General features: G+C 43.4%; 1 protein-coding gene across 2 annotated transcripts; it reads right to left on the bottom strand.

The window, feature by feature from the left end:
- Positions 1 to 8,833: 8,833 nt before the first annotated feature.
- LOC115103070 (E3 ubiquitin-protein ligase RNF31-like) lies at positions 8,834 to 19,152 on the bottom strand. 2 transcript variants are annotated; one of them, XM_065005732.1, is made up of 23 exons: positions 18,894 to 19,152; positions 18,344 to 18,545; positions 17,995 to 18,141; positions 17,199 to 17,354; positions 17,044 to 17,100; positions 16,705 to 16,873; positions 16,180 to 16,339; positions 15,891 to 16,030; positions 15,435 to 15,607; positions 15,044 to 15,277; positions 14,407 to 14,754; positions 13,998 to 14,183; positions 13,485 to 13,691; positions 13,124 to 13,297; positions 12,809 to 12,907; positions 12,518 to 12,607; positions 12,244 to 12,358; positions 11,732 to 11,844; positions 11,335 to 11,445; positions 10,199 to 10,247; positions 10,005 to 10,101; positions 9,707 to 9,872; positions 8,834 to 9,612 (listed from the first exon to the last, which is right to left on the bottom strand). In XM_065005732.1, the coding sequence occupies exons 2-23, from the start codon at positions 18,542 to 18,544 to the stop codon at positions 9,562 to 9,564; spliced, it is 3,243 nt and encodes a 1,080-aa protein (XP_064861804.1). In that variant the 5' UTR covers position 18,545; positions 18,894 to 19,152; the 3' UTR covers positions 8,834 to 9,561. The 2 variants fall into 2 exon arrangements, with proteins under 2 accessions (XP_064861804.1, XP_064861805.1); XM_065005733.1 differs by having other exon boundaries at positions 15,891 to 16,027.
- Positions 19,153 to 19,857: the final 705 nt, after the last annotated feature.

Below are 19,857 nucleotides of genomic sequence, written 5' to 3'. Positions count from 1 at the left end.
AGCACTGGACAGCCATGCAGGCGAAGGTAACACACACAGTTTCAGCTTCTCATTTCTCCCTTTACAATGGAGTCTAACACGTGCATAGCAGTACTCACAGATGTTGTTGGTGTACCAGCCATTTTAAAACCAACTATCACCAAGTTTACCATTGCAGACATCCTTTTCCATTCAAACTAATACACATAAGCTGTTCATGTGATGTCACCATTACGCTCACTCGTTACAAAATACGCTTTTACCATATTTATTCAAAATCTCATTTTCTATCTCCTAGGAACTATCTTTCATGCAGTGTGGTTGAAATGGACAATCAAACACATCTGCTGTTGCTGCATTGAATAATGAAATTGCCATGCAATCTAATGTCTTGCACTTTCTGTCCATTCTTTTGAAGGAATGTGGATTGTCCTACAGGGAATTCTCTGAAGGATGAGGAAAGGATCCTGCAGATTGTCCTACAGGAATTGCCCTGAAAATCTTGTGGAATTACCTGCAGGATTATTACCTACAGGATATCTCACAGGATTTAGGTGCCATTTTCCTATAGGACAATTCCATCAGTAGTACCTGCATGATTCCAAGTGTGTCCTCCAGGATTCCTGTATGAATTTTGTCCTACAGAAAAGTGGCCCTGAAAATCCTGTGGGATATCCTGCAGGACTTCCTAAACCTGTAGGATATACTGGATATTCTGCAGGATTTGTGCAGGATTTTTCATGCAGGACTCCTGTAGAAGTTTTTTGTAAGGGATGATTGGATGGAAACCATGTTAGTGGTGAGATTATTATGGAGAGAAGAGCGAGATTATTTTTATTGGTCAAATGGCAGCCAAGCATCGATCATCATGTAACCAGAATTGGACCCTCAATATTTATTGAAAAGGAGCATCAGGCTCATCACCTTACATTTTCACCACCCTGTGAAGTTCATCATTTATTTAATCTGTAGCCTAACTGCGTGGTTTCCTGAGTCGTAGTGGGAGGACCACACACTATATCATCGCGCGACTCCAAGTTATGTCAATATTTGTGCATAAAGACGTATCCACTGCCATTTCTCACATAATTAATTTGACAAATTACCTGTAGACATTTCCAAAATGGTACGGAAACGTCCTGTTTCCATCACAGCTGTTTATATGGTAGTACTTTACTTGCATTAAAACTGTGGGTGGATGGATGGAATGTGGTGACTGTGATTAATGATGTTGCAGTAAAGAAAGTAACCTACCGCTACATGAACAGTATTTCATGGTCTCATGCTTCTAATGTTTACAATGTTCTCCCTGGACCATACTCTATTTGTGTTCTCATGTTCCAGGGCTGCCAAAGAAGGCTTGCCGTGAGATTTTCAATGTGAATTTCATTTCCCCCTGGCCCAACCCCTAGACATTTTTATTTTTTACCTTTTAAAGCTAATGTCCTGCAATTCTGTATTTTGACATGGCCTATGACCGAGGTGGACATTTTTAAAACCACAGGTAGGGTGTACTCAGGATGCTTTGAATGTTAAATGAACACTGAAAATCCGACAACTGTTCGAGATTTTTTGGGGGATGCACATATTTTTTGAGTGTTTGAAACTTTTTCTTCAGACAGTAATGAATTGAGATGGGTAAACAAGCTAATGGGAGAAATAGTGGAAAGGTTGGAAGCAGGGATTGTTGTCCAGTCTCCTTGTCCTTAGACTGCTTTCAAGGTAAGGACACAAACATTTGGTAAATTGGGTGAACTTTCTCTTTAAAATAGGGCTGGAAGAAAATCCTGCTAGCTCTCCAGGAGGGTTGGCCACCTCTGATATACAGTACCAGTCAAAAGTTTGGACACCTACTCATTCAAGGGTTTTTCTTTATTTGACTATTTTCTACATTGTAAAATAAGTGAAGACATCAAAACTATGAGATAACACATATGAAATCATTTAGTAACCAAAAACGTGTAAAACAAATCTAAATATATTTTATATTTCAGATTATTGATGACAGCTTGGCACACTCTTGGCATTCTCTCAACCATACTCTCCACTGGCTTCCAGTTGAAGCTCGCATCCGCTACAAGACCATGGTGCTTGCCTACGGAGCTGTGAGGGGAACGGCACCTCAGTACCTCCAGGCTCTGATCAGGCCCTACACCCAAACAAGGGCACTGCGTTCATCCACCTCTGGCCTGCTCGCCTCCCTACCACTGAGGAAGTACAGTTCCCGCGCAGCCCAGTCAAAACTGTTCGCTGCTCTGGCCCCCCAATGGTGGAACAAACTCCCTCACGACGCCAGGACAGCGGAGTCAATCACCACCTTCCGGAGACACCTGAAACCCCACCTCTTTCAGGAATACCTAGGATAGGATAAAGTAATCCTTCTCACCCCCGTTAAAAGATTTAGATGCACTATTGTAAAGTGGCTGTTCCACTGGATGTCTTAAGGTGAACGCACCAATTTGTAAGTCGCTCTGGATCACATATGTCAGAGTCAAGGCCCGCGGGCCACATCCGGCCCGCAAGAAGGTTTTTTACGGCCCCTGGGATGATCTTGATTTATTATTAGAACCGGCCCGCAGCAAGCCGGCAGCCCGCAGATCTTTTACACGCACCAATACTACATTTCCCACAATGCAAAGGTGACGCACCGAGCAGTAGGCTGCTTCATTTCAATATTTATTGGCACAGCAGTCGTCAGCATCACAGTAAAATTAACTTTCAGATACCCATCAAAAATGGCAAAACGGAAGGTGGATACTGAGAACCGGGGTTTCAAACAAGGTGGGAGTCGGAGTATATGTTCACGAAGGTAGCTGGAAAACCTGTGTGTCTTCTGTGTGGAGAAAGTGTGGCGGTACTGAAAGAGTATAATCTGAGACGACATTATGAAACGAAACACGCGGACAAAAACAAGAATATGGACATGGAACAAAGGCTACAAAAGGCAGAGGAATTAAAACGAGGCCTCAAATCTCGACAGGCTCTGTTCAAAAAGCCAAATCACAAGGCCAGGCTGCTGTCAAGGCCAGTTTTATTTTGGCAGAAGAGATCGCTAAATCAGCCCGGCCATTTACGGAGGGGGATTTCATCAAAAACTGCATGATTAAAGTTTGTGACGAAGTTTGCCCAGAAAAAAGGCAACTCTTTTTAAATGTGAGTCTGAGCAGAAACACCATTGCCGAGAGAGTAGACCAGTTGTCCATCAATCTAAAAGAGCAGCTTGTGAAAAGGGAAAAGATTTTATTGCATATTCCTTGGCTGTGGATGAGAGCACCGACATTTCTGACATTGCCCAGTTGTCAATTTTCATCCGCGGAGTGGACTCCAACCTAAGCGTGACAGAGGAGTTTTTGGCTTTACGTCCTATGCATGGCACAACTACGGGGCATGATTTGTATGAAGAGGTGTCAAGATGTGTAAATGAGATGGAGCTGCCTTGGGAAAAACTCGTGGGTTTGACAACCGACGGAGCACCTGCGATGTGTGGACACAGGAGCGGACTGGTGGCGAAGATACGGGAAAAGATGCAAGAGGAAAACGCGACAGGTGAGCTGACAGCTTATCATTGTATCATACACCAGGAAGCGTTGTGCGGTAAAGCCTTGAAAATGGAGCATGTAATGAGCATCATCACGCGCACAGTTAACTTTATCAGAGCCAAAGGTTTGAATCACCGCCAGTTCAAGGCATTTCTGACGGAGTTAGAAACGGAGCATGGTGATTTGCCTTATCACACAGAGGTGCGATGGCTAAGCCAGGGAAAGGTGCTTCAAAGATGTTTGAGCTTCGTGAGGAGATTTGTCTGTTCTTGGACAGCAAAGGGAAAGACACAACACAACTCCGAGACGAAATGTTTCTGTGTGAAATGGCTTTTCTGTGTGACATTACGAGTCATCTGAATGCAATAAACTTGCAGCTGCAGGGTCGGGATCGTGTCATCTCTGATATGTACAGTACAGTGAAGGCATTTAAAACCAAACTGACTCTGTGGGAGACGCAGATGCGGAAAAGAAAATTTGAGCCACTTTCCCAGCTGCCAGACCATGAAAGAGAAGCTCTCTACCAGTGCGTTCCCGAGCACACAGTTGGCTGATAAAATAGGTATGCTTGCCGCTGACGCCGATTTGCTGACTTTGAAGCACAAAAAGCAGGTTGGAACTGCTCGGTAACCCATTTGCTGTTGACGTGGAAAGCTCACCACCAAACCTCCAAATGGAGTTGATTGACCTCCAATGCAATGATGCACTGAGGGCAAAATATGCGGCAGTGGGTGCTGCGGAGTTCGCCCGTTCCTCCCGGCACAATGCCCCAGCTGCGCATCCAGGCTGCTCAAACGTTGTCTATGTTTGGCAGCACATACCTGTGTGAACAACTGTTTTCTTTGATGAACCTGAACAAAACATCACACAGAAGTCGACTTACTGCTGAACACCTCCACTCAATTCTGAGGATTTCTTCAGCTCAGAGCCTTACCCCGAACATTGATGAACTTGTGGAAAAGATGGGACACCACCAAGTATCACCCTCAACCTCAAACAAGTGAACATTACTGTGCAATCACATATTTAGAGTTTTTACTCAGTTCAAGTTTAAAAGTTAAAATGTAATATTTGTTTTCACTGCATGTTACTTCTCCTTAAACAAAGTGTTGTTTTTGATTAATAGATTTTTGCACTTTATTTTTTTGTATTTCAATCCAATTATATTTTAAAAATATTTCAGTTGAGTGGATGATAGAAAATTGCTATTATTGTTTTTTTCTTTGAAGTAAATTTAGCCCACTTTTGCTAAAATAGAAAATATAGTCTACTGATGGTGCCTTGAATACCGGTTTCTTTCATTTAATGTTCATGTTATGGGGATATTTATATAAAGGAAATTTGTCTTTTGTGTCTGTTGAAAATTAAAGATTACTGACAGAGCCATAAGAAAATATTGCTTTATTTATCTGATCATATTGTAATATATTTGTTAGGTTTTCAGTAGGTTCAATTAGGTTCACTAGACTATATGCGTCATTTAAAAATTTTTCAATGAACATTCGAACAGTCCGGCCCTCGTCTTGTAGCTGATTTTTTTATTTGGCCCTCCGTCCATTTGACTTTGACACCCCTGCTCTGGATAAGAGCGTCTGCTAAATGACTTAAATGTAAATGTAAATATATTTATGAGTAATGATTTTCCAACAGTCTTAAAGGAGTTCCCACATATGCTGAGCACTTGTTGGCTGCTTTTCCTTCATTTTGCAGTCCAACTCATCCAAAACCATCTCAATTGGGTTGCGGTCGAGTGATTGTGGATGCCAGGTCATCTGATGCAGCACTCCATTACTCTCCTTCTTGGTCAAATAACCCTTACACAGCCTGGATGTGTGTTTTGGGCTATTGTCCTGTTGGAAAACAAATGATAGTCCCACTAAGTGCAAACCAGATGGGATGGCGTATCGCTATGGTAGCCATGCTGGTTAAGTGTCCCTTGAAAACTAAATAAATCAGACAGTTTCACCAGCAAAGTACCCCCACACCATCACACCTCCTCCTCCATGCTTCACAGTGGGAACCACATATGCAGAGATCATCCGTTCACCTACTCTGCGTCTCACAAAGACACAGAGGTTGGAACCAAAAATCTCAAATTTGGACTCATCAGACCAAAGGACAGATTTCCACAGGTCTAATGTCCATTGCTCGTGTTTCTTGGCCCAAGCAAGTCTCTTATTATTATTGGTGTCCTTTAGTAGTGGTTTCGTTGCAGCAATTCGACCATGAAGGCCTGAGTCACATAGTCTCCTCTGAACAGTTGATGTGTCTGTTACTTGAACTCTAGGACCATTTATTTGAGCTGCAATCTGAGGCTGGGAACTCTAATGAACTTATCCTCTGCAGCAGAGGTAACTCTGGTTCTTCATTTCCTGAGGCGGTCCTCATGAGAGGCAGTTTCATCACAGTGCTTGATGGTTTTTGCGACTGCACTTGAAGAAACTTTCAAAGTTCTTAATTTTCTATATTGACTGACCTTCATGTCTTAAAGTAATGATGGACTGTCATTTATGTTTGCTTATTTGAGCCTGTTCTTTGCTTAATATGGACTTGGTCTTTTACCAAATAGGGATTCTGTATACAAACCCTAACTTGTCACAACACAACTGATTGGCTCAAACACATTAATTAAGAAGGAAAGAAATTCCACAAATTAACTTTTAACAAGGCACACCTGTTAATTGAAATGCATTCCTGGTGACTATCTCAAGAAGCTGGTTGAGAGAATGCCAAGTGTGTGCAAAGCTGTCATCCAGGCAAAGGATGGCTACTTCGAAGAATCTGAAATATAAAATACATTTAGATTTTTCGAACACTTTTTTTGGTTACTATTCGATTCCAAATGTGTTATTACATAGTAAATGTCTTCACTATTATTCTACAATGTAGAAAATAGTAAACAATTAAGAAAAACTCTTGAATGAGTAGGTGTGTCCAAACATTTGACTGGTACTGTATGTTTCCCAAGTGCTGGGTGTTTAAACATTTTCTTGACATAACAATTAATATCTCAAAATAAACCAACCTTCAAGAAAAATTGAATGAATCTTCATATTCAAGTGGTTTATGCCAGTTGGAAATCCTTGCCATCATCTTACTTTACATTGACAAAATATGTGTTTATGAGTCCCTGTACCATCTCTGCCTAGCATATGCACAATAGTAAAACATCAAATTATATTTGACGCCTGGAGCATTTTTTTTGATCAGTTATTCAAAACTGTCCATGAATGGAATTAATAATTCATTGTCAAAGACACAAGTAGGTATATCAGATTTAAAATGTGATTACACTGGAAAAATTGAGAAGAAGTGGAATAATAAAATACACTGTGTAAAACATTAGAAACACCTGCTCTTCCCATCACAGACTGACCAGGTGAAAGCTGATGTAGAGGAAGGGGAGGTTAAAGAAGGAGTTTTAAGCTTTGAGATAAGGAATTTGTATGTGTGCTATTCAGAGGGTGAATGGCCCCAAAAAATATTTAGTGCTTTTGAACAAGGTATGGTAGTAGATGCCAGGTTGGTTTGAATGAGTCAAGAACTGCAACGCTGCTGGGGTTTTCACGCTCACCAGTTTCCAGTGTGTATCAAGAATGGTCCACCACCAAAAGGACATCCAGCCAACTTGACACAATTGTGGGAAGCATTGGAGTCAACATAGGCCAGCATCCCTGGGGAATGCTTTCAACACCTTGTAGATGCCATGCTCTGACCAATTGAGGCTGTTCTGAAAAAAGGGTGTGCAACTCACTATTCGGAAGGTGTTCATAATGTGTTGTACACTCAGTGTAAGTGTGGGAAATAGGTAGGTAGGGTTTTTGCTGACAAGCACACAAATTACCCTATATTTTAGTCCATTGTTAAATGAGAATTGTTCCACTGATGAGACTTAATAGGTAATCAAATCTGAAGACAAGATTACATTAATCCACACCTACACCCTAACCAAGTAATTGTTATATTTATTGTCCCCCATATAGAATCAAAATGACACATTTGGGTTCACAATCTGTCAGTCAAAAATATTTATCAAGTTCCAAATCAGGTCACCCTACCAAACATCCCAGCTAAAAGCTACTGTAGGTCTGTCTGCTGCCTTTCTGTTGTCACAGCCGAAACGCCATTCACCAAATGAAGGGACTAATGCGACAGGACAATGAGGTTCCACTTGTGATGTTAAATTGCAGGCCCAGTTGAAAAGTTAATGCACTAACTATACAATGGACTAATCAGAAAAATCTAAGTAGTACTTTTCAATGTGTGAGATAAGAGGTGTGGCGCTTGAGAAGGGTCAAATGTATCTCACAGCCAATGTGGGAGAGTTGGCAGCTCTGAAGTTCACTTGTCATCTTGCAGTTTTTGCTCCTTGACACACTGAATGTTCTCATTTGAATGTATCTGATGGAGCCAATTTACTTTGACACAGCTGGCTGATAAACATTCCACAGATACATTTGCTTTGCAGGGCTGCTATCTGGTTGTGCAAGATAATGAAGGTCAAACAGGTGTTGTGCATGTTAAAAAGTCCTGCTTTCGCCAGTATTACCAACAGAGATGCAAACTTCAGTCACACTACCCCAGAGGTCAATTCCAGAGCGTACACAACAAAATGTGCCTAGCTTGACTAGAGCTCAAAACATTGTGTTATGACAACAATTCTGGGTTAGGTTAACGTAAACATCATGTCCTGAGAGTGTGAGTTGTCAGAAAATATATTGCTGTGTACTGACTGCCCCATTTTCTTCATTTCATGCTTAGCCTCAGCAGGGGGAACACATACAATGTCTGTCTCTTGGTAGTGTGCCCTGTTCTGTTCCAAATCCTGCCCTGTGGCACGAGGACACATCACAGCAGTACCCATAACCCTGCGTGCTCTCCCCACTAATCTCTGACCCTGCTGCTGCACCAATATCTATTTCAGACAAGGGATGCTTCCAAACATCTAAGAGACACAGAGACAAACACAAGAGAGTTTACCTGTCACAAGACATTAGCAGCCATGTCAGTGGCTGACACATCTGACTTAGTATGGGAGGAGAGAAAACAGAAATAAAAGTATGATTATTCATATTTGAGTTGTCAACAAATAGGCTTACTCCTGCTCAGACGTTTTGAAATGTTCTTGCTCTGTGTGTCTGTCATAATCTGACCAGGTAATAATGGTAGCTGGTAACCATACAGTTTGGGGCTGCAACACACAGTGGGTCAAATCCTTTAAAAATCAGTCCCAAATCAGTCAATTTACACAAAGAGGTATTCAGTCATAATTCACTGGCACTGAAGGCAAAAAGCAATTAAGGGAATACAATAAATATGGAGTAAAATCTGAAGTTTATTGTTAATGATGGTGTGTGATTAATTAACTGTAGAGATTCTGTAGTTCTCAATGATACTTGCTCGAGGGGGGAAAAAAAATCTCCAGTTTTGAAATGTCCCGTCTTGAAGCGGAATCGTTCCTCCTCATCAAGCTTGAGTTCACTGGTTCAATAAGCTTCAGGGCCAGCAGGGGCTGTACTGATCTAACTCCCGAAAAATGTCTAGTAACTATGTCAACCTTGCAGTTACTCTGAGGACACAACTACCTCCTTTACAGCAAGCGTACAAGGAACCTTTTGGATAAAGAACATGACTGAGAAACATAAGAGTTTGATTGAACTTTTGATTGCAGACTGTGTCTGGACTGTTTCAAGTACTTTTCTTCACAAATGATTCAGCTAAGAGCATGCACCTACAGACTGCGTGCAACGAAGTGATGCCATTAAATATCACAGGTTATTTAAAGATGTCTTGAAATGTTACACGCGCGTACACACACACACCTCTATTTATTTTTTTAAATAATGTGCCGCTGAGCATTTACCCCAAATATAGATTCATAAATAACTGTAGCTCAATCATGGGGATATAAGCATAGCTTTCTGTTGTGTGGTGTAACAGTCACAATGACGCAAACACATTTGATGGTGATTTGAGTCAAAATCCCAACACTCAATACTAAAAACACTTGATTGTTAAAAGCAAACAAACAAACGATTCGTTTTCATTTCTTCCGAGGAACCTTGTCTCCAAGTGGTACTTCATCAATCAGTTTCTGAAATAAGATTAGATGAGAAATGATTAAACCAAGTGACTAAATATTTGGAAAAAAACAACAACACCCCTCCACAAGGATCATCAAAGCAAACCTCCAGCATTCGAGGATAGTACGTTACGTCGTCCTCCATCTCCCCCCGGGCATCATCCACTTGGTATCTCCGACAGGCCAAAACCAGCTCGTTGGCATTGAAAAGAGGGGCCGGGTCGATGGAATGGCCATTGATGAGACTCACCAAGTACTCTCTGTAGTGTTTCCTGGAATTGATTAGGCAAAAACCAGTTAGTTACATCTAGGCATGTTTTCATGTTTTTCATGGGAACACTGTTGTTATCTAAAGTGCCTTTGGGTGCTTGAAAAACACTATAGGGTGGTTGGCAGTGACATACTCGCAGAGGCCTGCATGGCCAGGCTGAGTTTGAGCCCCACAGGCCGAGTCCGTCTGCTGCCCACCCTCATCCTTCTGCTCAATCACGCCACACATCCCTGAGGGGGGGTTGGGGGCGAGAGAGAATAAGTAGTACATCTCTCCATTTCTTTTAAGTTTTGCTGAGTAAAAACTAAAGAACAGATAGAATCTTACCGGCTTGAGTTCCTGGAGGGGTGTTAGTGTTGAACTCAACACACTTGTTCTGCAAACAACAATCAAATAATGAACAGGAAGTACAATCCATCTCCAGATACTCTTAGAGTAAAATCCATTATAACGACAGCTGTCAGAGATGACGTGTGAAGAACATGTTAATCACAGTTAAATGATTTGAAATAGCATCTCCATTTCTTCACTGCATGGACCCTTTTAAGCGCAGAACACATCTACAGTTAATGCTTGTACCTTCACGTCGCTCAAGACCGCTTGCTTCTAGCCAAAATCATGTCAAAGTTAAGCCCAATATTACCGAGCTATGCTTTGCATTTTATCTGTGGATTCATGCACACGGCATGGGCTGTTTTAAACAACTTGCAAGCCGCTATTTTATGGTTTGATAAGAAACATTGTTTAGCTAGCTAGTCAGTTAGCTAGCAACCTGATAACTTGACCACTGACTAGGCTATGCACAAATTTGGATGGCAGAGAAAGAACTGAAAAGGAATATGCTACTCAAAGAGATGCTTCAAAGGTGGGCTGGGTATGCAAGAATGGTGTGTGTGTGTGTGTGAGTGAGTGAGTGAGAGGTCTATGTGTGTAAAGTTGTTGAACAGTACAGATGGTTACAGTGTGTTCATAACATTGTTGGACAAGTTTAAAAGCTATTTGTATCCATAGAGCCAGTGTGTGTGTGTGTGTGTGTGTGTGTGTGTGTGTGTGTGTGTGTGTGTGTGCGCGCAAGTGTTAAACTTCAAGAACATTGATAAGAGGGAGTAGGGAGCATTTACAGCTAGCTGTATGTTACAGTGACTTGTGTTGTTTATGGTGAAAATGCTATGAAAACCTTCTGACGTAGATGATTTTGTGTTTCTGTCCATTACAATCAAATAATAGTATGCCTGTTTCTCAATGCACTGCTTTTTGAAATGGACACATCTTTTAGGGCTACATTTGAGCAAATTAAAAAAGGATAATTAACCGCGATTAACTAATGCCATTAACTTAATTATTTGAATCGTTTGACAGCCCTAGTTATAACTGCGATTGTGAGTCAGAGAGCTATAATGTGGTTATGGTGATTGTAATGGTGTGTGAGCATCTGTGTTTGTGTGGATGGTGTGTGTGCCTACCTGCAGCAGTGCCTGCAGTCTGACAGGCTCCCAGTCCCTCAGGTAGAAGAGGCAGTCTCGAGGGTGATGGGCGTGCAGGCCTGTCACACTGCACTGGATCACTGCACACGTCTACAGAAGAGGGAGGGACAGAATAGGGTAGGGAAGGACGGAAAGAGTGTGGGAGGAGGGAGGGAGAGAATAGGGTAGGGAAGGAAGGAAGGAAAGAGTGTGGGAGGAGGGAGGGAGAGAGAGGAGGCAGTGGGGAGAGACCGAGAGTGCAGAATGAAATTGACTGGAGGAAGAAAAACAAATTAAAGCGACATTCAAGTCAACTCTCATTCAAACCCCTTGCCAGGAACTAGAACGATCGACGAACTCAACACAAAGACACCAAGTCATTTGAGAAGGAACTTACAGTGTGGAAGGGGTTGTTGCATCCGCTGCAGAACTGGTACCTGCACTGGGAGCAGCAGAAATGCATACAGCCTCCTTTAGACAGGGCATATTGGAACCTGCAGTTTGGACAGGCTGAGGGGGAGAGCGAGTACAGACATGAGAATGCATCGGAGGAAGAGGGCAAATAGTTTGATTGATTAATTAATCAATTGATTGAAGGATGTGGAGGGACCTAAAAAGCCCTGTAACTGACTCTACCTCTTTGCTAAAACAAGGCATTAGTCAACTGGCTTAGTTCAAGCAGAAGGCCTACATTACCTCTACGGGAGTGTTGTTCATGACGCTAATGAAATGTGCTGGTTTGGAAGATGAACTATGAGTAAGACCAATTTGATCTCTCTCAACCCAACACCTAGTGAAGTGTCTGGCCGTTCACACCTCTGCAAGTACCGACCTTTTCTGGTTAAACACTACAGTAGCTCTCAATGAGGTGTTGTTTCATTTAGAAGTTGTGTGTGCTGTGTGTCTCACTGATGCCGTTGTCGCGCAGGTATCCGGCCAGGCCTTGCCTCTGGTATTCTGGGTCATTCTCTCTCTTCCAGGACTGGTACTGTTCACATGACAGACCACCATGCTGAGACTCCCACTAGAGGGCACACAGAGAGAGAGAGACGAGGGGATAATGGAGTGAGATGGGGCTCCAGCATCTTTACTCTAAAGCCAAATATCATCTCCTCATAGCCCCAATTAATTGCAATTTCTGATTCAGATTCCCTCACACACAGAGTTCATGTTTCACACTTACAGGTTTCTTGCATTGTGCACAGAAGCTGTTCCTGCACTGGAAACAGGTGACCTTCAGTTGGTCTCCATCATAGATGAACCCATAGGAACACTGGGGGGAGAAGTCATGAAAATAAGACAGGGAAGGGAAGAGGAATACTTCAACAGTTTAAGAGCAGGTACTGGTCATTTTTAGCTAGTGAAGATGGGTGTAGCATGTCATTTTATTATTTTTAACAGCCTCAATGGGGATTAGCAAAAACATATTTTTCCTTTGCCTTTGTATACATAGGATACTGAGATTTAAACTCACATGACTACACCAGAGGAACTTGGGGTCCTTGATGAGAGCTTGTTCAGTCAGCTTCTTATGAAACAGATCATATACCTCTGGCTCCAGACACTCCCGCAGCTGTGCACACACACACAGGAAATTATTATTACAGGTGTAGCCATCATTATAGACAGTACCTCACACACACACTGAATGCACACTGCCATCTGCATTTTGAAGGGAGAGAAGCCTCTGAAATCCCCAAAATTGGGTTTCACTCTGTGTTTCTTCTCTCTTCAAAGAGAGAATCTGAGGGATATTTTGTGTGAGGTTGTTCTCTGTGTGATGTACTACCTGGATGTCCAGGGTGGAGAAGTAGCTGTTGAGGTGTTCGGGGTCGTTGATGTCAGGTTCCCAGCAGACGGGACACACCATGTCTCTGATATGCTTGTCTCTCACTGCAATGGTGAAGTGCTGCTGGAAACAGCCACAGCACACCGAGCACTGACAGGAGGTCAGAGACTGCATCTGAAACAGGAAGAAAAGTTGAAGAGAGCGAGAGAGAAAGGTGTATGAGAGTTGTAGGGGTTAGATACTGCAAATAAACACACAGAAAAGCTTCTACTTCATTTTGAGCAAAGGCAAGCTAGTGCTGACATGCACGCAAACACCCACAAGTCCCCCAAAACACACACTCGAGAGAGAGAGAGAGTACCTTGCTGTGGGGAAAGTCCGATAGGCAGATGGGGCACTCTTTGGCCAGCACCCGGCGGATGAAGTCTCGGTCTTGTGACTCGCGTACGGCCTGTACTACATCGTCCAGGGAGTAGGGGGCGGTGCGCTCCTGCAGCAAGGACAGGGCCAGCTCACAGCGGCCCCAGCTGGGCAGGTCATACACCGCCAGCAGCCTCCGACACACACGCTGGTCCCAGGGGGGAGGGAGGAGGAAGAGTAGAGAGAGATCAGACCAGTGGAGTGGACCAACTGATGCAGAGGCATGATGAAAGGAGAGATATGCCTTACTACAAAATAATGCTTTTCACTGTAAAATATACATTTACATGAGAGATCAAGAAACTGTCAGATGATTGAAGAACATGTACGATCTGTGGACCTTTCTAATGGTGGTAGTTGTGAGCACATTATCATCAATACATCTATTCTGCGTTCAGCTAAATGTATGGGCCGAATGAAGCACATAGTGCAGTTGAGAGCCCCAGTGTCCTACCTGTTTGTCGGGGTGGTGGATGTCGATGGTGGGCTCGGGCTGGTCGCTCCACATGCGCTGGTGGAAGGGCTCCATGAGCGGTCGCTGCAGCAGAGACAGAGCCCCCCGCACCTCTCCCCCGTTCTGCCTCAGTACCTCCTGACACCGCGCCTCATCGTTGAACCCCAGAGAACATAGCTCCTTCACCTGTACATGACAGGACAGGTACATGAGAAACCAAACCCTTCTTTGAGTGTTAAAAGGCTAATTCAGGATTCAAAATAGTTCCTAGTGGAGAATCTCCATAGAAAGTGTGTTCTAGTCCAGGACTAGGCTTAATACAGGTCTGGGAAACGTAAATAGAGTTCAGCTGGGAAAAGTGCCAGTACAACTGACCTTAGACCTGGGCAAGGTCTGCCCTGTCTCTCACCTTAGCGTGTCTGTCTCTGAGAGACTGTCTGGCTGCTCTTTCAGTTTCTCCCCCTGCAGACAGCCAGGCCATCTTGGCCTCAGCCCTGGACAAGGTCACTCCTCCCCCTCTGGGCTGCTCCTCCTCCACACCAGTATCCTCTGCAGTACCAGTCTCGTTGGAGAGTCCGTTCTGGTTCAGTCCTGTTTTCAGGTCTGCTGCTCGAGACGACGCAGCCATGGCACAGATCTGGTCGAGCAGGTGAGGTAGCTCCGCTTTGAGCCAATCACAGGGGAGGATGTTGCCGCCCCCGGAGACGCGCATGCCTGTGTACACCTCCTCTGGACTCACTCCTTTATTCTCTCCATCCTGAGAGAGAGAGAGAGAAATAAAGACAAATCTGTCATACATTTTGACTAGGCCTCAGCTGCTGCTACTCACCACACTGTATGAATAAGTAAGAGGATTCTAGGTTATTTTCACAAAAAAATTTTCTGAAATCTGTAGTTTTAATATTCCTGCAACCAAATCACCCAGCAATGGTACAGAAAATACTTTTCTGAATCTAAATCTTAAATTCGCTAATATCTTGTAATATTACTAGTGGGATAATGTGATTACACACCATATTATAGTTCTACAGAAAGCCTTCACTTACTCTAATAAGCTCAATCAGCTTTAGCCCCTCTTCCCTCATCAGTTTCTGTCTCCTCAAATCAGGGTCCTCCATGGGTGGGTCTTTGGGTTTGACAGACAGCACAGGGACCCTTTTGACCTGGGACGGAGGGTGGAGTTTGACTGGCATTTTGGCGGGCTCGGGACGAGGAAGGTCACACATCTCACACATTGATGCTGGAGTGTAATTGACATAAGTACAGAATTGGCACACCCACTGCAACAGAGAAGTAGAGAGAAGATGGGAAAAGAAGAGATAATTGACATGAGCTTCGAGACTAGAGGAACAACAATCTGTTTGATGAAGGCAGAATCCCAAACTTTCATTTCAACTCAAATGTGCTGCTCCTGCACTGACATTAACAGTAGTTTACCTGGCTGTCTGGGTCTCCTGGCATGCCCAGTACTGGAGCAGCAGGCCGGTTGGGCGTAGGAAGGGGGTGTGTGGGGGTTGCAGGAGGCTTGGTGGCCAGGCGGGGGCGCTCACACACCTCACACAGGATACTACTGCCTGCGTTCACTACCGTACAGCTTTTACACTGCCACTCTGGTGACATACATAGTGAAAACACACTCAACACAGGGCTCTGGAAGAGGTGAATATGAACTCATCAACAGCTTATAATCATCTTAAGGGTGTCATTACATTTTCAGACAATAAAACAAGCATATGAAGTAAACACAGAAATAGAGGAGTGAGACTGATTGGAGTGGAGAAAAGGCAAACCACCACTATTAAAACACATACACTGTTGTGTGTGTGTGTGTGTGTGTGTGTGTGTGTATGTATGTGTGTGTGTGTGTGTGTGTGTATGTGTGTGTATACTGACCAGTGATGGTGAAGGGCTGTGGGAACTCATCCTTAGCAGGGCCAGAGGCCAGGCGTGGCCTCTCACACATCTCACACAGTATGTCCTGGATGGAGTTGACCCTGGTGCAGTGGGTACAGTGCCATGACGGGAGGGAGCTACTGGGAGAGACAGAGGAAGTGAATATTGTGCCAAACACACAGAGCACAGAGACAGTTGCATTGTCAGCAGTAATCACCACCTATGAAAATGTATCCATTTTCTTCCTTTACTGTGCAGTTTCGCTTTCGTCTTATTTGTCATGTTTTACCTGTGGTTCTTTCGCATTTTAGAGGATGTCACGACAGTCCTGTGGTGATTGGCTCGTTCTGCGGAAGAGTGGTACAGTCTGTCACATTCCGTACACAGCCATTGCACACAAGAGTTACAATGGGCAGCCACTGGGAATATAGCACAGATAGTGCAGTTGGCTGCAGGGGAAGAGAAACAGGAAAAAGTTAAATGTACGTTTCAGATGTTAGAAATATACACACTCGCGCACACACACACACACAGCTTTGTATTGCTATCCTTGTAGGGACCAAATAATTGATTCCCATCCAAATTCCTATTTTTCAAACCCCTAAATCTAACCATAACCCTAAACGTAACCCCTAACCCCGACTTAAATTCTAACCCTAATTGTAACCCTAACCCTTAAACCTAAAATAGCATTTTTCCTTGTAGGGACCGGCAAAATATCCCCCCCCCCCAAAAAAAAAAAATGTTCCTTGTTTTACTATCCTTGTGAGGACTTCTGGTACCCAACAAAAACATGCTTGTGCACAGTTCTAACCTGTGTGTCTGGTAGAGATGGAGGTTGAGGTTGAGGCGTTAGCGGTCCGTACTGGAAGAAAGGCACTAGTGGGAGACTGAGACAGGGATGATAGAGACATGTATAGGGGCTGGCTCTCTCTCAGGCTGGAGGGAATAGCTACTGCATCAGACATGGGTCCAAAGTCATCCTGGAATCATAAAGGATATTTCAGTCATCTGATGGCAGTGGACACCAACAGAGACAAAACCACACAAATATAAAAACTGTCTGAAGCAGAGAGAGGCTATTAGGGCGACCTAAAAAAACAAGTAGAAGGCAGAGAGGAAGAGGACCGGTTATGGGAGAAAGGAAAAATACCTTTTGGTTCAGTGATGGGACCATTCTCTCAAAGAACTCTGGGTGGGGGTGAGCTTCCTGTGAAAGTAGCAACAACAACGACTCAGTACAACAACTGATGAACCTCTGAAATATTTCAGAATAACAGTCTTCGAGACAATGCCATTGGTTCAGACCTTGAGGAGCATGTCCAGTTCCATGCGTAGACTCATGACCTCCAAGGTGACCGCTGCGACCTTCTCAATGTCAGGCTCCACGACCACATCAGGGAAACTCAGTCCGTCTGGCTGCTGGTTGGAGTAACCATAGAGACAGAGCACTGCCCTTCCTCCCTGGGGTAGAACCGAGGAGAGGAGATAGGTTTCATGCAAAAATGTTGACATAAAATTGAGTAGAGTTAATGGTGTGTGAACAAATAACTTGATCAAAACGATAGTAAGCTATAGACTCAATCAGTGTACCCAATATTAATTTAACAGCAAATCGTTGCTGCCACTCCAATAGAAAAGGTAGAAAAGATAATAGAGCAGTATATAGTATCATCTTTGAGAACTAACAATCACCAAAATATGGGGCCCCCATTGATTTTATTTACAATGTTTGAGTCACTCAGATATCATAAGACTTATCTAGTAAATTATCTTTAAAACTTCATTTTTTTTCTCTCTGCCTTATGGGAAAATGTGTAGAATTGCTGGAATTTAGCTTTAAAATAACAACATTTTGTTTCTGCGGCCAAGAGGACTGCCACTAAAATGTTAGGTCAGAGACTGCGACCTATGTCTGCCCCCCCCCCCACCCCCCCAGCCGCTACAGACCAACTTTGCCACTGCTGCTGAAAGAAATCCTTGGGGAAACACTGTATTGAACTAGGCCTATATCAGCATATTGCCAATAAGTTTATAGTGACAAGGTAGTAGACTACATATCATTACCCAGAATCTAACCTACCTGTATTGAAGACATCCTCACCTGAATGGAATCTACTGTTGCTCTGAAGACAGGGTTGTTGTGCTTGACAGTGCGCCAGTACTTGGGCCTACTGGAGCTGGTGAGGTTACAGCCATACTTCTCCAGAATGTTCAGTGCTGTGGACAGTCTCTGCAGGGAACCTATGGTCTGGCAGGAGAGAGAACAAAGATAAAAAGGGTTGATCCAGAAAGAGGTTGACAAAAGAATGGACACTGAACAAAAATATTCAGCACAATTAAAGAGAGAGAGAGGGAAAATAACTTCTGTATTCCAAGATGTAGGCTAAGTGAAGGTGAAATGTGATGTGGACATTTTTTACTGTTTCGAGCACACACTCAAACTAACTAACCTCTTTCCTGTTGTTACCGATGCTGTTCTCAATGATCATGGTCTCAGCAGCGATGTAGTGGTATTTGGCTGACGGTGGTAAGGGTATGTTGGCCATTGCTAATATTCCTGCCCGGATCTCCAGCACTGAGCCAGTGGAATGTAGACAGGCTTCCGCATGGCATCGTACCTTCTCTAGCTGGTTTGAAAGTATACTGGCCATCCTGGAAAAGAGATATCATCATATTAATAATCACACAGATCAGATAGCAAATCATTGTGGGCACTGACACACCACAGGAATCATTGATGAGCAGTGGCAAGATTCTTGCCTTACTGACATCCATTCATAAGAGGTTACCTGTGTGCCCTGACAGTGTGTCCTGCTGTTAAACCGCAAGGCTCAGTCATATCAACGGACACACACACACCAGAGAGACACTGATTTACTCATTATGCAGTACTCTATATTTCCAACAACACAATGAGTAAACTTAACGTTGTTGTAGCAATTATAGCAAGGTTAAAGCCTACAACTGCACCTATGTAGAAATACTGTCATATCCTCTTACCCAGTGCTTTCGTTCAGTTGTCTACACCGACAGCCATTGAATCACGATGAGATATCAATTCATTAAAAAAACAGGTGCTTTCAAAACACCATGTTATGCACGAATCTAAAAAACAAATATACGTCTTAATTCATTTATAAAACCAACAGTAACAGGGTCGAAAAGTATAACTGCAGTACAAGCTATAAATGTAAACAACTGCATGAGAAAAATGCCGTATTCTGCCTTGCGCAAAGAAACGAACCTCCATGCATCGCCATTGTGTGTCATTACCATAGAGAATGATAGAGACCTCTAGTGGCCGAAAGGCCATCCTCAGCCTGGGCAGCGCATAGGAGCTTCCGCCATTTGAATGGAGTCAACTCATAGACAAAAACAAAACAGTAAATAGTGACAATACTGATGTCATCCACGTATCCCCAAGGAAAACTCCCCATAGCACATGAAGCCAGAAGTATTTGAATTGGAAGCATGCCATATTGCTGAATGGCACCCACAAATTGCTAAGGATCATGGCGATAGTGGTCGTAACTAGCAAAGGATCATTGTCGAGAGTCAACAGGAGCCTCCTTCTAGCCTGCTGGCCTGTGATTGGCCTGTGTCACCACATGGTCCTGTGTGATGACAAATGTAGTAGTCAGAAGGGTCACTCACTATATATCTCGATTTGTAGCACAATTTTAAATAATTCACTGTGGGGTTAAACTTGATCATAATAAACACAGCCTTTCTGGCTATCGTAATTTACATAGGCTTTCTAGGGTAGACAAGGGCTTTTGGCACCCAGCAGAGCTTGTGACTTCACGCTCCAGACCAGACACTGGGGGCCTTTGTCAACTGGGTTCGTGGGACTTCCAACTTCATTGGCTGATCCCTTCTGGTGACCCTGTTGGAGTCATGTCTGACTAGGTCATCAGGAGGGATCAGTCAAAATGGAGATTTAATTTCAAAAACATTTTAGTCA

Source organism: Oncorhynchus nerka, linkage group LG20 (genome assembly GCF_034236695.1).
Source record: "Oncorhynchus nerka isolate Pitt River linkage group LG20, Oner_Uvic_2.0, whole genome shotgun sequence".
NCBI classification, from domain to species: Eukaryota; Metazoa; Chordata; class Actinopteri; order Salmoniformes; family Salmonidae; genus Oncorhynchus; species Oncorhynchus nerka.
This window is presented reverse-complemented; position numbering and strand designations above follow the sequence as displayed.

Bases quoted from the DNA above. Each gene is read 5' to 3' on its own strand.
- LOC115103070 (XM_065005732.1), bottom strand. From the start codon at position 18,544: ATGGCCAGTATACTTTCAAACCAGCTAGAGAAGGTACGATGCCATGCG. The intron at 10,248-11,334 runs GTAGGCACACAC...TGTTGTTTGCAG, and splicing joins GACTGCAGGCACTGCTGCAG to AACAAGTGTGTTGAGTTCAA. The intron at 9,873-10,004 runs GTATGTCACTGC...AATCAATTCCAG, and splicing joins GGCCATGCAGGCCTCTGCGA to GAAACACTACAGAGAGTACT.